Source organism: Narcine bancroftii, chromosome 12, assembly GCF_036971445.1.
Source record: "Narcine bancroftii isolate sNarBan1 chromosome 12, sNarBan1.hap1, whole genome shotgun sequence".
Classification (NCBI taxonomy): Eukaryota; Metazoa; Chordata; class Chondrichthyes; order Torpediniformes; family Narcinidae; genus Narcine; species Narcine bancroftii.
The window spans coordinates 3,274,431-3,290,987 of record NC_091480.1 but is presented as its reverse complement, the minus strand read 5'-3'; the positions used below and the strand labels follow the sequence as shown (position 1 = coordinate 3,290,987).

The 16,557-nt window shown below is 44.9% G+C and overlaps 1 protein-coding gene across 8 annotated transcripts in view; it reads left to right on the top strand.

Annotated features, from left to right (window-relative positions):
* Window positions 1-16,557, top strand: part of LOC138747235 (ankyrin-repeat and fibronectin type III domain-containing 1-like) — a 300,694-nt gene that overhangs the window by 272,000 nt on the left and 12,137 nt on the right. For 6 of the 8 annotated variants that reach the window (XM_069906271.1, XM_069906269.1, XM_069906275.1 and 3 more), the window contains one exon: window positions 847-3,964. The exons of 1 other annotated variant lie outside the window; for it this stretch is intronic. In XM_069906271.1, coding sequence (XP_069762372.1) covers window positions 847-1,137 — 291 coding nt within the window. In that variant the 3' untranslated portion in view covers window positions 1,138-3,964. Of the gene's footprint in view, window positions 1-846; window positions 3,965-16,345; window positions 16,452-16,557 lie in introns of those variants that run through there. One more of the 8 variants, XR_011347384.1, reaches the window with a different exon arrangement.

Sequence of the window (16,557 nt, the reverse complement as noted above, 5' to 3'; positions counted from 1 at the left end):
CTTTATGTTCTATGGTCCCTGGGATGGCCAGCATGTTGATGAAGGAGACATTCCCTTTGCTGCTGGGATGTGGAGACTCTGGCATAGAATTCACTCAAATAGACCTCGACATTGACTCGATCGAGGGGTGTGGTGTTGGGCAGGACAACAGGTTGGGGTGAGAGGTGTGGGTTTAAGTAGGAATGGGGTGAGGTGAGGGGTCTGCCACAGTGGACAAATGTGGAACAGCTTCCAAGAACACAGTTCCCACCCAAGTCCCTAGTGGTACACCTCCCCACACTCATCTGGCCTCAGACCCATCCATGCCTTTACCCCAGACCTACCTGGCCTTTCCCCCAGACCCACCCCTCCTTTCCCCCAAAACTGACCCTGGGCCTTCCATCAGACCTACCCAGCCCTTCTCCCAGACCCACCCCTGCCCCTCCGTCTCTGCACACATATCCTGAAATGTCTGCGGAGCCCAAAGATGAGCTGACTTCTCCATCTCACTGTCCTCTTGTCTCACTCTGGGTCTGGATGGTTTGTTGGAGACACCGGAGACGGCAGGTACTGCACTTTGGAGCAAAACCCTCTATGAAAGAGGAACCAAGTGGCTCAAATAGCATCTAGGGTCACCATTTTGGGTAATGGCTCAACACAAGGTTCCAGCCAGAAACACTGACTGTGCCTTGAGCTGTTGCTTCCCTCCAGCTGGGTGTTTTGTTCCTGAATGTTTGAGGTATTGGGGCTGCCTGCCTGCCTGGGTTTTCTGTTTTGGTTTTGAAGCTTCTGAACTAATGGAAACGTTTCCAGCAAACATCCCTAGCTTGGCTCTAGTCCTTCACCACCCTGTTCCTGCTCTTCCAGCTTCATGTCAGTGGCAACATGTCGGCTCGAGAGATTGTGGCATTGGTGATAAGGGAGACGAACGAGGCAGTGATGAAGCGAGCGAGTGGAACCCTGGACACCAGACTGTACCAAGAGGACCAGTTGGAACAATTTGCCCTGGTCTTATGCACGGACACCGCAGAAACATGGTTACAGGATGACTTTGTGCCCCTTTCATTCCCGGACCCCTGGAACAAAGCACGATTTTGTGTTCGCCGTCGAGTGTGCTCCCCACTAGCAGCTCAGAAGGGAAAAGCTACAACTGTGTGAGATGTGGACAGTTTTTGTCTCTGCTGTCTTCCCTCACTGGCAATTGTGTCCATCCAAAGCCCCTGTCAGCACAAGGTCACACAAGTATCTCACCAGTTTGCAATGTACGCTCTGACCTTTACCAAAGAATGATTGACTGTTGCAATGAAGTAAGCCTGGGCTTGTGAATTTCACGTCAGGAGATTCTATGGGGAATTTGGAACCAGGGAGAGATTTATTGTCCTGCAGATCTGACCTGTACACTTGCAAATGTTGCTTAATCACTGTGGACCATTTTGAACAGGAAATGAGGAAGATGTGGAGTGCATCCTCTGAGCTCTTCCTGCACCGGAGCTGCTGTCAGCCACATGGACCTTGAGACACTGCAGTCAAACGCATTTTGTCCATTTCCAAGCCCGAGTCTGATCACACAGAAAATGCTGGAGGAACTCAGCAGATCATACAGCTAACCATTGAAAGTAGTCAACCCTTATCAGAAATGTCTGTTCACATCCAGAACCTGGCAGCGAGAACCTGTGCAAATGGATATCTTGTATGCCTTTGATCTGTGCTATTCATATTTTGGAAACTGTCTCTCTCTCTCTCTGTACCTCTCATTCTCTCTCTCACATTTTCCTTTGTCCCTTTGTCTGTCTGTCAGAGGAGCCGAGGATGTGATTTGAGTGGTGACACATTCACACGTTTACACCAACTCTCAGCAGGGCTGGCTCTTCCACAACTTCTCCAGTCTCCATCTGTAGCTTCCCCTCTCCTCACAGAGCAGGACAACTAGTCAAATGGTTTCAAGGAGGGAGCAGTTGGTGCTTCAGCAGAAAGGACATTTCATACCCAGCTACTTGGTGGTGAAGTCTGGCACAGTATACAGTATGTATACTGGGCTCTGTGGAGCACTTCAGGATGTTGTCCATGATAGAAATGGGAGCAGCAGGTTTTGGTCTGTGAGGAGCTGTGAGAGAGAGCTCTCTACTCTTCCCAGTATCCACACGGCAGCACTCCAATTCCAGGAAGCTCAGGTGGTTGGCACCACAGAAAGCTTCCGAGCCTTTGATTCACAGTGTAACACACTGCCTGCAACATTGACGTTCTGACTAATTCAGGAATTTTTCACAGAAAAGTGTTTGGAATATGTTTCTCTTCCTGTAGTGTTATGATTAACCGTGTCTGAGGCCACATCTGCTCCATCTCTCTCTGTGGCTTAGAACATGTCCCTCTTCAGGCCATCCAAGACAATGATGGATGTAAACTCTAGGGATATAATGGTTTGACTTTGATACTGCTCGACCCATTGAATTCCTCCCCCTGTCATTTTGCTCTCCCTCAGAGGGTTGTGTTCCTTTGCCAGCCATCCAATGCTTGAGAGTCTCCTTGAGGTGTTCATGGTGTCAGGATTTAGTTGCAGAATGTGCCAGTCACTGCAGATCCGTACAAAACTCGGTAGCTCAACGTTCACCCCAATATCCCAGCCACCAGGGCTCACCGTCTGCCTTCCCACTGGGGTGTGAGTGATGTCAGGGGTATAAAAGACTCAAGAACTTGTCAATTTTCACAGCTGACGAAGTATTCACAAACACCCAGATATGTTGCCAGCTCCACTGTCATTGCAGAGGCTTCACATTAAAGCAGGTGTCACCTGCGCAGCCCACATCCGTCACACAACACCAAGAGCAGGGGAGTACAAATGAGCTCTGATTCCACCCCCTCCCTCCCCTTCTCATTCTCTTTCTCCCTCTCTCCTTCCCCTTTTCCTCTATCCCCCTGTCTGTCTGTGCCCTCCCAGTCTGCCTCACCCTCCTTGTATGCTGTCTGGAGTTATTCCAGCCCACATCTGCACTTGTTTAGCTTTATCTCTGACATCATTGCTTGATCCACATTCACACTAATTTGCTGCTTCTCAGTTGAGTCACATTTTATTGTTGGTGAATGAGCCATCCTTGAGCCAGGCACTCACGCGTTCCCGGCTCCACTCTCATCCTGCCGATTGTGTTGCCTGAGTCAGACCTACATCCCGAGTGCAGCTTCCCCAGCAGCACTGACTCGCTTTCCAGTGATCTGCGTCTGATGGGAATTCAGCGAAAGAGCACTTGAAAAAATGCCAGGCGTAATCTGGGTAGGATAGAGAGACTCGGCAGTATAAAAACATGGAGAGATGGGGCTGAACTCGGAGGGATCAGACTGTGAGAAACTGGAAGTTAGAGACCAGGAAAACTTTAGACAATTCTAGAGGTGGGAGAGGTGGAAATTATTGTCTTAGCAAAGAGCAGAGGAAGACAGAGAGAGACAATCCCTGAGGGAAAAGAAATTATCTGAGGCGAGAAGTGAAGGGTCAGTTGTTCTTACTCACTGATTGTGGGAACCCATGATCCAGCCAAACTGGAGAAGGTACCTCACAGACTCCTGCTCGTACTACCCAGATGGTGACACTGGCACACCTGAGAGCTCCAAAGACCTCCAAGTAGAGAGAAGCAGCCCACATGATGTTGCTCTGCATTCGACAATAAAATACCGTCTTCAGACTCTCACAATCAACAATATTGTAAATAGAAACAGTGGAAGAACTCAGCCAGTCAGGCAGCATCTATGGAGAGAGAACCCAGTCCATGTTTCAGGTCTACGACCCTTCCTCAGATCCTGAGTCAGAAGATGAAGTGTTGTTCCTTGAGCATGCTAGGAAAAGATAAGGAGCTCAAAGAGAGAAAAGTGTGGAAGATTAAAGGGACAGGCAGCTGGGATACTGCAGCAGATTGAGGGTCCCATGTTCCCATCGTGCCCACTGAGCTCCATGTGAGTAGATCATCGTTGTGACATCACCACCAGATCTATCTCCAGAATGTTCACGCTCCTTTCCATTCAACCATTGGCGATGCAACACCTATCCTTTCACCAGATGAAGCAACGATTCACATGTCTTTCATCATTTATTGGAATGCATTTGCTGCTCCAATACATCTCCATAACAGTTTAGCAACCTCTGCCAATGATATGGAACACTTCAACCCCAGCTGGACCAGAAATAGATCAAAGGTGTCCAAGCCATGGTTATAACATGTCAAATCCAAATTCTCTTAGGTCTGCGACAGAATGAAGTTCCCTCCACATCATCCCATCACACACTCCTGAAGTTAGACACAGTTTGAAGCTCCCTCCAGACTGTCCCATCACCCACACTCCCGGAGTCAGACACGGAGTGATGCTCCCTCCACATGGTCCCATCACCTACACTCCCGGAGTCAGACACGGAGTGATGCTCCCTCCAGACTGTCCCATCACCCACACTCCTGGAGTCAGACACGGAGTGATGCTCCCTCCACATGGTCCCATCACCCACATCTGGGGTCAGATGCAGAACCAGAGAATCATAGAACATTAGCCTTCCTAATCTGTGCTGAACTATTATTCTGCAGAGCCCCATTGACCTGTACCCAGACCATATCTTTCCCATCCAATTACCTGTCCACATTTTTCTTAAATTTCAAACCTGGGAACTCATTCCACACTTCCACCACTCTCTGCATGAAAAATGTTCCCTTAGTGTTCCCTTTAAACCTTTCCCCTTTCACCCTTATCCCATATCCTCTAGCTTTTATTTCACCTCACCTCAGTGGAAAAAGCCGATCTACATTTATTCTGTCTATGCCCCTAATAATTTTGAATACCTCTATTAAATCTTCCATCATTTTCCACACTCTAGGGAATAAAGTCCTAACCTGTTTAATCTTTCCCTGTAACTCAGTTTCTGAATTCTGGACAACATCCTAGTAAATCTCTGCACTCTTTCTATCTTATTGATATCCTTTCTGTAGTTAAGTGACCAAAGGTAGTGGGTGCTTGGAATGCATTGCTGGGGGTTGTGGTGGAGGCTGGTACAATATAAATATTTGAAAGACTGTTAGACAGGCACATGGAATCAAAACAAATAGAGATGGGTGTGAGGTAGGGAAGATTTAGTTTGTTGAGTAGGTTTTATATAGGTTGGCACAACATCATGGGTTGAAGCGGCTTGTACTATGCTGTTATGTTCTATGTAAAACTGCACACAATATTCCACATTTGGCTTCATCAATGTCTTATACAACCTCACCATAACATCCCAACTCCTATCCTTAATACTTTGATTTATGAAGGCCAATGTACCAAAACACTTCTTTACAACCCTACCGACCCATGACATCACTTTTTTTTGTAACTTTTTATTTATCGCACTGTGAACCATATCAACAACAATATGTACAAATGTTTTTCATTAAATATACACAGTGATATTTTCCCTCTTTCCACTCCCCCCCACCCTCCCCAATGACACCATTTTCAGAGAATTATGAATCTGTATTCCCAGATCCCTCTGTTCTATCGCACTCCTTAGTGCCTGACCATTTACTGTGTACGCCTCTCTTGGATTGCCCTTCCAAAATGCAACACTTCACACTTTGTCTGCATTAAATTCCAGCAGGTCCAGATACCGCTGCACCTATGAAAACCTTCCACACTACACCTCCAATCTTTGTGTCATCTGCAAACTTGCTGATCCAATTTACCACATCATTGATATAGACAACAAACAATAGTCCCAGCACCGATCCCTGGGGCACACCACTAGTCACAGGCCTCCAGCCAGAGAGGCAATTATTCACTACCACTCTCTGGTTTCTCCCATATACCTAATGTTGAATCCAATTTATTAACTCACTATGAATACCTTCCTACCCTTCCATGCAGGACCTTGTCAAAAAGCTTATACTAAATTCCATGTAAATAACATCCATGGCCTTACCTTCATCAACTTTCCTGGTAACTGCTTCAAAATAAGGTTTGGTTAAACATGATCTACCGCGCCCAAAGCCATGTTGACTATCCATAATCAGTCCCTGTCTGTCCAAATGATCTCGGAACACATTCCAATAATTGTTTACTCCTAATGTCAAGCTTAATGGCCTATAATTTCCTGGAGTTTCTTCGCCTTTTTAAAGAATGGAACAACATGAGCTACCCTCCAGTCCTCTGGGACCTCACCAATACTAGGCACATATTAAATCTATCTACCAGGAACCCTGCAATTTCTATACTAGCTTCCCTCATGGTCCAAGGGAATACCTTGTCAGGCCCTGATGATCTATCTACCCTTATTTGCTTTAAGGCAGCAAGCACTTCCTCCTCTTTAATCTGTATAGATTCCATGAAGTTCCAGCTTATTTGCCTCACTTCCATAGGCTCTGTGCCAGTGTCCTGAATAAATACAGATGCTAAAAACATTCGAGATTCCCCCTCATATCTTTTGGCAATTATGTATAGCCAACCACTCTGATCTTCAATAGGATCAATTTTGTCTCTTATTATATCCTTTTATTCTTAATAGATCTGTCGAAGCCCAGAGGATTTTGCTTCACCTTTATCTGCCAAAATTTCCTCATGTCTTCTTTTAGCCTTCCTGATTTCTTTCTTAAGTTATCTTGCCATTTGTTATACTCCCCAAGTACCTCATTTGCTCTTTGCTGCCTATATCTGCTCTATACCTTTCACTTCGATAAAGCTCCTTATGCATTATCACATAACATCACTATCCTTATACATTATCCCAAGGTAAAACACAGGATTCTGTTGAGTAAAAAAAAAGCACAATTGCTGGAGAAACAGTGCCTTTAGCAAAGGTGAAGATACATCACCTTCACTCCGTTTCTGTACTATGTTTCGGAGTGTGTGATGGAACAGAGTAAGGAGCTTCACTCTGGTCTGACTTTGGGATTAGGTCAAAAGAAAAAACACACAAATGCTGGAGAAACTCAGCAGGTCAAACAGTGACTTTATTTAGCACCGACGACTCTGTTCCATCACGCACTCCGAGACATAGTACAGAAACAGAGTCAAAGTCCCTCTACTCTCTCCCCTTTCGGATTGGAATGTATGATCAGACTAGTCAGTCTGTTGTGACTTTCTGGCTCTGTCTGGTTTGCATTGGATATTTTATGAGGTAGGGCCAAGCGACCCATACTTTGCATGTGCAACATTTGAGAAATCCATCCCCTGAACATAGAAAGTTGGCTATGAGGTGAAAGCATGAAGCATTAGCTTCCACCGCCCCTATATGTTTCGTCCAGATCCTGTGAAAGCCTGTTTGTGGAGGGGTGGGAAGAGGAAGCCCTCTGCATGAACTTCAAATGCAATGCAGGACCAAGGTTCAGGGAAAAACTGAAAATTTCACAACAAAACAAGTCTTTTGTAGAAAAAGCAACATTTCACATTCAGGAAGTACTCGGGAGATGCCATCTTCATAGAGTGTTCTATTATGGAGCAGAGAACACTGACAGTTCACTGGCCAAAAGAGAGCTGATTTCACTTCCCAGCTGTGGTGACAAAAGTAGGATCTGGACTTTGCTCTGCATGGTGAAGATTTAAGGTTGATTTCTCATTGATTTGATGCAATGCAGTGAATTTATTTCTTCAAATCCAATATTGTACACTGTGTGTGAAATACTGTGCTGTGTGTGGTGACAATTCAGCACCAAAATCTTCCAGCTGATTAAAGATTATTTTTGTGAGACCAGCAGGTTCTGTATTCATCACAACTTTGGTCATTTTACCAGTGAGAGGAAGTCCAGTAATGCCTGTAGAGTGCATTGCACATTGTTGTCACACACTGAAAATTCACTGTTGGCAGAAGAGCAGGGGGCAGATGCAAAGTGAAGCTCCCTCTGTCTCAATCCATCACACACTCCCAGGGACATAAACTGAGTGGAACTCCCTCCACAACGAACCATCATACATTCCCGAAGTCAGATACAGATTGAAGCTTCCTCTGCACTGTCCCATCCATGGGCATATCTATGCAAAATTCACTTTTGGCAGGGGTGACCAATGCATCAAAATACACGGTGACAAATTCTCATGAGACCCAGCCTTGGTGGCCACCATGTTGTATTTGGCATTGTATAATAGAGAGTGAACACTAGAACAAAGAAGGAGGACGAGTGTACCGAGCAGGTGTGTGCTCCTTATATGTCCAGATTTTCTTGTCAGACATGGTGCTGTGTTTCATGAGACATGCTGAGAGAGGCAGGGAAGTGAAACTTGAAGGAGTGAAGTTGTCATGGAGGTTGGAACTGTGATGTGTCCACAGTTCAATTGTACATCTCTTACATCCTCTGCAGTGGTGGAACCCTCCTGCAGTTGCACCATCCATCCTGGGTGAATGCCTTGGTTCAGGCCCTTGGACATATGGCCATCTTCCTTCTGGAGACAGAGCAATGATTATCCCTGGCCCTGAGCAAGAGGCGGCCACTCAGAAGGTGATACTCTCCAATATTTCACCCATCCTCCTTGTTGAGCTGTTCCTCCCCTCACCTGCATCACCTAGGGAGGTGGCCTCAATCATCGCTTCAATGCAAGTCTCCTGCTGACAGCTGTTCCTGCAGCTGAGGTCTCCAGTTCCACCACACTTCCTGCTCTTTGGACAGAATGTAGTCATGCAACTGCTGGGAGGTGGGGCAGATTTACAAGACTACCCTGAGCTATAAGCCATTAATTCAATCTAGAAGCACTCTGCTCCCCACTTTCTCCCTATCCCACAACTACTGGGTGCAGAAGCTGGGACAGGGGCTGATTGGAAAGGTGGGGATCATCCAGACTGAGCACCTCACGGTTTGTCCCAACATTCAGGAGCTTGATGCCAGGGAGCCCACCTGCCTGAGGCGGAGGCAGATGCTATAATTAGACAGGAACTGGGGGTGGGGGGAGTTCATTGGGAACAGCTGTTTTTGAGCAAGCCACAATTGACATGAATTCTTTCCTGCAATCTTTATATTTCTCCAGGACCTGCTGGTGTTGTAGTTTCCTGAACCTTATGTGCCTTCTTTATCTTCTTGACTTAAGCTGATAACCTTTCTTGTTGCCCAACACTCTTACTTTTCCATCTTTATCTTTCCTTTGCACTGGAACATGCCGGTCCTAGACTCCTTAAACAAGTGTCGCATGTCAAAATGTCCTCTTAATGCATCCCAGCATTACCTGGCCAAAAGGGGGCCATGAGATGTCTTTGATGATTAAAGAAATTCCACGGCATTTTATAGCTGCATTAAAAACAAGAGAATGTCCAGGGAAAAGGATGGGATCACTGAGGGACAAAGGAGGGAATTTATGCTTCAAGTCAGAGTAACTGAGTACTTTGCATCAGAGAAGGAGAAGGTCACGTACCATGACAGGAAGAATTATGCGGAGAATCTTCCATGTGTTGAGGAAATTTGAGATCAAGAAGAGGTGGTGTTGAGTCTTTGGAGGGACATTAAGGTGGGAATATCCTGTCCTGGGCCTGACAGGATTTACACCGAGGGTGTTGAATGAGGCAAGTGAAGAGATTGCTGAGGCCTCAACAAGGATCTTTGTAACCTGACTAATAACAAGAAAGGTCGAGGACTGGAGAGTGGATAGTGTTGTTCCTTTGTTCAAAAAAAGAGGGAAAAAGGCTACCCAGGAAGTGATAGCCAAGTAAAGTTCACAAGAGTGATAGGAGATCTCTTGGAAATGATAGCTGGGGAGAGGATGTATGCTCATTTTGCAACAGTAAGAGTTGCTTTGTGATGGGCAGGACATGTCTTACCAATTGGATTGAGTTTTTTAGGGCAGTGACAACTAGATGAAGGTAGAGCAGTGGATGTTTGGTAAGGTCCCTCGTGATGTGAAATTGCAGACGCATGTGTTCTACAGAGAGTGGATTTGAAATTGGCTGGCTCCTAGAAAGCAGAGAGTAGTGGTGGAAAAGTGTTATCTTGGCTGGAGACCTGTGACTCGTGGTGTTCTGCACGGATCAATGTTGGGTCCCCTGTTGCTTGCGTTATATATAAATATCTTTGATGAAAAAGTAGAGGACAGTGTAGAGAGGTGGTTTTCAAACTTTTTCTTTCCACTCAAATACCACTTTAAGTATTCCTCATGCCCTAAGTGCTCTGTGACGAGTAAGGGATTGCCTAAGGTGGTACATGAGTGGGAAGAAAATGTTTTGTAATCGTACCTCCTTGACTCAGTTTTCAAAACTCCAAAGGAAATGGGCCAATGACAATTTTTCTCAAGCAAAATATTTCAGTAACAATTGGGTCTAGAGCAGTGGTTCTCAACCTTTTTTCCCATTCATAAGGAGGGAAAGAAGGAGGCCAGGAAATATATCAAAGACGATACAAAAAGCTAACTCAAGTACACCTATGGCATCGTGAAGAAAGCACATCATCACCTCTACTTCCTCAGGAGTTGGTGGAGGTTTGGTATAACACCAGAAACCCTGGAAAATTCTCACAGATGTGTGGTAGAAAATGTGCTGACCGGCTGCATCATGGTCTGGTATGAGGACACCAATACCGCTGAGGGTAAAGCCTTGCAAAAGGTAGTGGACACAGCTCAGGACATCAGAGGCAAAATTCTCCCCAATATTGAGAACATCTACAGGGATCATTGCCATCAGAGAGCAGTAGCAATCATCAAGGACCCACACCACCCACCACATGCTCTGTTCTCGCTGCTGCCATCAGGAAAGAAGTATCGGTGCCACAAGACTCACACCACCTGGTTCAGGAACAGCTGCTACCCTTCCACCATCAGACTCCTCCATGACAAAGTCAATCAGGGACTATTGTGCACTTTATTGATTTTCTTTGTTCTCTCAGTATTGCGAATTGTTTACATTCATTATCTGTTTATAGTTCTTTATTGGTTGACATGTTTAAGCTGCGTACAGTTTATTTTTTGAACTACCAATTAGTAGTAATTCTGCTGCACCCGGTGGGAAAAAGAATCTCAGGGTTGCATGTGATGTCATGTATGCACTCTGACAAGAAATTAGAAATCTGGCAATATAGAGTGAAAGAGGAGTGAGTGTAGATATAGGACCACGAGAAAATGACGCTGGAGAAATAATAATGGGAGGTGACGGAGGAACTCAATGAGAATGTTGCATCAGTCTTCACTGTGTAAGACACTAGCAGTGTGCCAGATTTTGAAGGGTATCAGGGAAGGACAGTGAGACCAGTTACTATTTCAAGGGAGAAGGTGCTCAGAAAGCTGAATGGTCTCAGGGTGGATAAGTCTCCCAGACCAGATGGATTGCACTCTCAGGCCCTGTAAAAAGTAGCAGTAGATATTGTGGAGGTATTGAAAATTACCTTTCAGGGTTCAATAGATCCTGACATAGTCATGGAAGATAGAAAAATCACAAATGTCACCCCACTATTCAAGAATGGAGGGAGGCAGCAAGAAGAAAATTATAGACTATTAGCCTGATGTCAGTCATTGGGAAGGTGTTGGAGATTATTGTCAAGGATGAGGTTACAGAGTACTTGGAGGCACATAAAGGGCAGCACAGATGGCATAACAGATAGTGCAAAGCCTTTACAGCACCAGTGATTGGGACCAGGGTTCAAATCCCGTGCTGTCTGTAAGGAGTTTGTATTTTCTCCCCATGTCTGTGTGGGTTTTCCCCAGGGTCTCCGGTTTCCTCCCACTGTTCAAAACGTACTGGGAGTCTAGGTAACTTGGGCAGCACGGGCTTGTGGGCCAAAATGGCCTGTTACTGTGCTGTATGTCTAAATTTTTAAAAATACAAGAATGGCCAAATCCAGTCTCTGTAAGAGGACATTTTGCTTGGCAAACCTATTGGAATTCTTTAGTTTCAAGTTAATTATGGAGAAGGATAGGTCTGGTCCTCAAGTTGAGGTTCCGAACTGGAGAAAGGCCAATTTTGAGGAAATGAGGAAGGATCTTGGAAGAGTCAATTGGAATGTTATTTTCTGGCAAAGATGCATCCAGCAGGTAGAAGTCCTTCAAGGATGAAATTTTAAGAGTGCAGAGATTGCACGTTCCTACCAGGAATAAGGGCAAAGTTAACAGACACAGGGAACCTTAGTTTTCAAGGGTTATTGGAGAGTTGGTTAAGAAAAGGAGGGAGCTATATATAGACAACAAGGAGGAAATTAGTTACCTGTAGAGATTAGAAAATGTAAGAGAATGCTTAAGAAGGAAATTAGGAAAGCAAAAAAAAGACATGAAAGTGCTTTGGCAGATAATGCGAAGGAAAATCCAAAGGGTTTCTACAAGTAAATTAAAAGTGAAAGGATGGTAAGGGACAAAATAGAACCCCTAGAAAATCAGAGGGTCAACTCTGTGTGGAGCCTCGTGAAATGGAGGAGATCTTAAACATTTTCTTTGCATCGGTATTTACGCAGAAAACTGGCATCGTGAATAAGGATGGAAGGGAATAAATAGAAGTGGCATGGAACATGTGGAGTTTAAGGAGAAGGAGGTACTTGCTCCCTTGCAACGAATAATTGGTAGATAAATCCTCTGGACTGGAAATGATATTCCCTTGTACCTTGAGAGAGACAAGAGCTGAAATTGCAGGGGCCCTAATGGATATATTCAAAATGTCCTTAGTCATGGGGGAGGAGCCGGAGGATTTGGCTTTTCTTTAATCCTGATCATCAAAGACATCTCATGGCCCTCTTTTGCCATCGCTGTTTAAGAAGGGCTCCAAGAGTAAACCAGGCAATTATAGGCCAGTGAGCCTGTGGTGCTGTGGTAGCAGCAAGCAAGCAAGCACAAACTCAAAAGACTCGTGTGACTGGCTCAGGAGGGGCTGGCTCAGGTTTATATTCAGGTCTGCTGATTTACACCTCGCCAGGTGGATTCAGCCCCTCAGGTGGGCTTCCTACAGGTACAGAGATCACCCCCTGCAGTAGGCTAGTGGTCGTATCGCCACAGAGCCTGACGTCAGTAGTATGTAAATTATTCAAAGGATTTCTGAGAGGGAGGAGTTATTTCGACCATCATCAGCTGATTAAGGACAGTCAGGGTGATTGGTGTGCGGTAGATCGTGTTTAACAAATTTTGTAGAATTTTTTGACGAAGTTACCAAGAAGGTTGATGAGGGAAAGGCTGTGGATGTTGTCTATATGGACTTTAGTAAGGCCTTTGACAAGGTCCCACATGAGATGTTGGTTCAGAAGGTTAGGACACTAGGTCTACATAGAGGGGTTGTAAACTGGATTCAAAATTAGCTGTGTGGGAGAAAACAAGAGAGTGGTAGTGGATGGTTGCTTCTCAAACTAGAGGTCTGTGTTGAGTGGTGTGCCTCAGGGATCTGTGTTGGTGCCATTGTTGTTTGTTGTCTATATAAATGACCTCGATGATAATGTGGAGAATTGGATCAGCAAGTTTGTTGATGTCACAAAGATAGGAGGCGTCATGGACCGTGAGGAAGATTTTCAAAGCTTGCAGAGGGATCTGGACCAGCTGGGAAATTGGCCCAGTAAATGGTTGATGGAATTTAATGCAGGTAAGTGTGAGATGTTGCACTTTGATAGAGCGAATCAGGGTAGGATGTACACAGAAAATGTTAGGCCATTGAGGAGTGTGGAGGAGCAGAGATCTGGGAATACGTATACATTGTTCCCTGAAGGTGGCATCACATGTGGACAGGGTTGTAAAGAAAACATTTGACATCTTAGCCTTTATAAATCAAAGAACTGAGTATAGGAATTGGAATGTTATATTGAAGTTATTCAAGTCATTGGTGAGGCCGCACTTAGATTGAGAGAGATAAATGCGAGAGGTCATTGCTTTAGGCTGAAAGGGGAGAGGTATAAAGGAAACATTAGGGGAATGTTTTTCACTCAGAGAGTGGTAGGAGTGTGAAATGAGCTGCCATCTGATGTAGTGAATGCAGACTCAATTTTGAGTTTTAAAAATAAATTGGATAAGCACATGGATAGGAGAGGTCTGAACGGTTATGGAATGAGAGGAGGTCAATGGGACTAGCTAGTTTTATTGGTTGGCACAGACCAGAAGGGTTGAATGGCCTGTTTTTCTGTGCTGTAATGTTCTATAGTTCTATGATTCTAAGTGAGAAGCAGGTTGGATAAGGGAGAAGCAGTGGATGCAGTGTATTTGGATTTTCAGAAGGTATTTGACATGGTGCCGCACATGAGGCTACTTGACAAGATAAGAGCCCATGGTATTACGGGAAACATACTAGTCTGGGTAGTGCATTGACTGGTTGGCAGGAAGCAGAAAGTTGGAATACAGGGATCATATTCTGGTTGGCTGCCAGTTGCTAGTGGTGTTCCACAGGGGTCGGTTTTGGGGCCATTTCTTTTTATGTTGTATATTAATGATTTAGATTATGGAATGAATGGCTTTGTGGCCAAGTTTGCAGATGAAATGAAGATAGGTGGAGGAGCAGGTAGTGTTGTGAGCAGTTTTGGGCTCCTCATTTTAAGAAAGGATGTGCTGATGTTGGAGAGGGTTCAGAGGAGGTTCACAAGGATGATTCCAGGAATGACAGGATTATTATATGAGGAGCGTTTGACAGCTCTTGGCCTGTACTTATTGGAATTTAGGAGAATGAGGGGGGATCTTATTGAAACATTTCAAATGTTGAAAGGTGCAGACAGAGTAGATGTAGACAGGTTGTTTCCCATAGTGGGAGAGTCTAGGACAAGAAGGCACAACTTCAGGATTGAAGGGCATCCACATAGAACAGAAATGTGGAGAAATTTCTTCACCAGAGGGAGGTGAATCGGTGGAATTTGTTGCCACATGCGGTTGTGGATGCTGGGTCATTGGATGTATTTAAGGCAGAGATTGATAAGAGTCATGATTCATTTAGAACTTGGTAAGTTGATCAAGATTTGTTTCAGATACTTCACTAACAAAACAATGCTTCAAGGCAGTGTTCAGATTAGGTACAAGTCCCTTCCACACTCCCAGCGTCAGAACACAGAGTGAAGTTCCCTCTGCACCGTCCCTTCCATACTCCCAGAGTCAGAAACAAAGTGAAGCTCCTTCCACACTGTCCCATCACACTCTCCTGGGGTCAGACACAGAGTGAAGGTCCCCTCTGCACCACTGGTTTTCAAACGTTTTCTTTCCACTCACATACCACTTTAAGTCATCCCCATGCCATAAGTGCTCTGTGATTAGTAAGGGATTGCTTAAGATGATATGTGGATGGAAAGAAAAAAGTTTGAAAACACTTTCTTAATCATACCTCATGGACTCATTATGTGCACGGTTTCATAACTCCAAAGGAAATGGGCCAATGACAATATTTTTCAAGCAAAATATTTCAGTAACAATGGGGTCTAGAGCAGTGGTTCTCAACTTTTCCTTCCCACTCACATAACACCTTAAGTAATCCCTTACTAATCACAGAGCACTGGTGGATTAGGGGTTACTTAAAATGGTATGAGAGTGGAAAGAAAATGTTTGAAAACCACTTCTCTACCCCATTCCATTACACACCCCTAGGCAGAGACAGCCCGTGTTTGGATACTGAGTGAAGATCCTCTGTGTATACCATCTCTCAATACAGAGTTCACTGTCATTACTTCTTTTGGATGCTGTGTGACCTGCTTAGTTTCTCCAGTACATTTATTTTTCACATTCAGCTGGGCAGGGTGGTGAAGATGGTGTTGGCATGCTGGCCTTCATTGGGTGGGGTATAATGTACAGAAATTTGGACCTCATCATACAGCTGTACACGACAATGCTGAAACCACATCTGGATAATAGTTTACAGGTCTGGTCGCTAGAGTAGAGGAAGCGGCTGATCAAACTGGAGTAGGTGTGAGACAGACAGTCCTGAATGCTCTAAGGATTGGAGGAGTGGAGTTAGAAAGAGACACTTGATAGTCTGGGGCTGTTTCCTGGAATGAGAGAGCAAAGATTTAAGGTTGGGGGAGACATTTAAGAGAGTCCTGGAGGCCAATCTTTTCACTCAGAGAGTGGTCTGTAGCTGGAATGAGCCGCAAAGGAAACTAGAAATGGCACAATTCTGACATTCAAACAACATTTGGACAGATGTATGGATAGGAAAGGCTGAAGGTTGTGGATCAAATGCAGGCAGGTGAGGAGCAGCACGAAGGCCAACTTGGTCAGCAGGGATGAGGTGAGCTGAAGGCCTGTTCCGTGCTGCCTGACTCAATGACCCAGTGACCCCTGGTCTGGGCTTATAAAACATAGAACAGTATAGGTCCTTTGGCCCTCAGTGATGTGCAGACCTATATAACCAGTCCTCTCTTTTGTCAGAGAGTTTGGACTAAATATTCAGTTACCTGAAAAGAAGTTGAACATTGCTGAAAGAAGAGGTGCGGGTGATGTAAAGAAGAGGATGCAGTGATAGTTCATGCTGAGACTCATGCTTGCAAAGCTGTGAGTGTTATTTTTTAATATATAACAGGGCAAAACGCACAAAGCTGGAGAAACTCAGCAGTTCAAGCAGTGTCCTTTATGGAGCAAAGATGAAAATACAGAACCGACATTTCAGGCTTGAGCATTTTATCAAGGTATGGAAAAATATCGGCATGTGTCCAAACAAGAGTAGAAGGGAGGTCGCAAAGGCAAGAGGTAATAGGTGGAGAAGGGAGGGAGGGGACTGTAGTGATCAAGGGG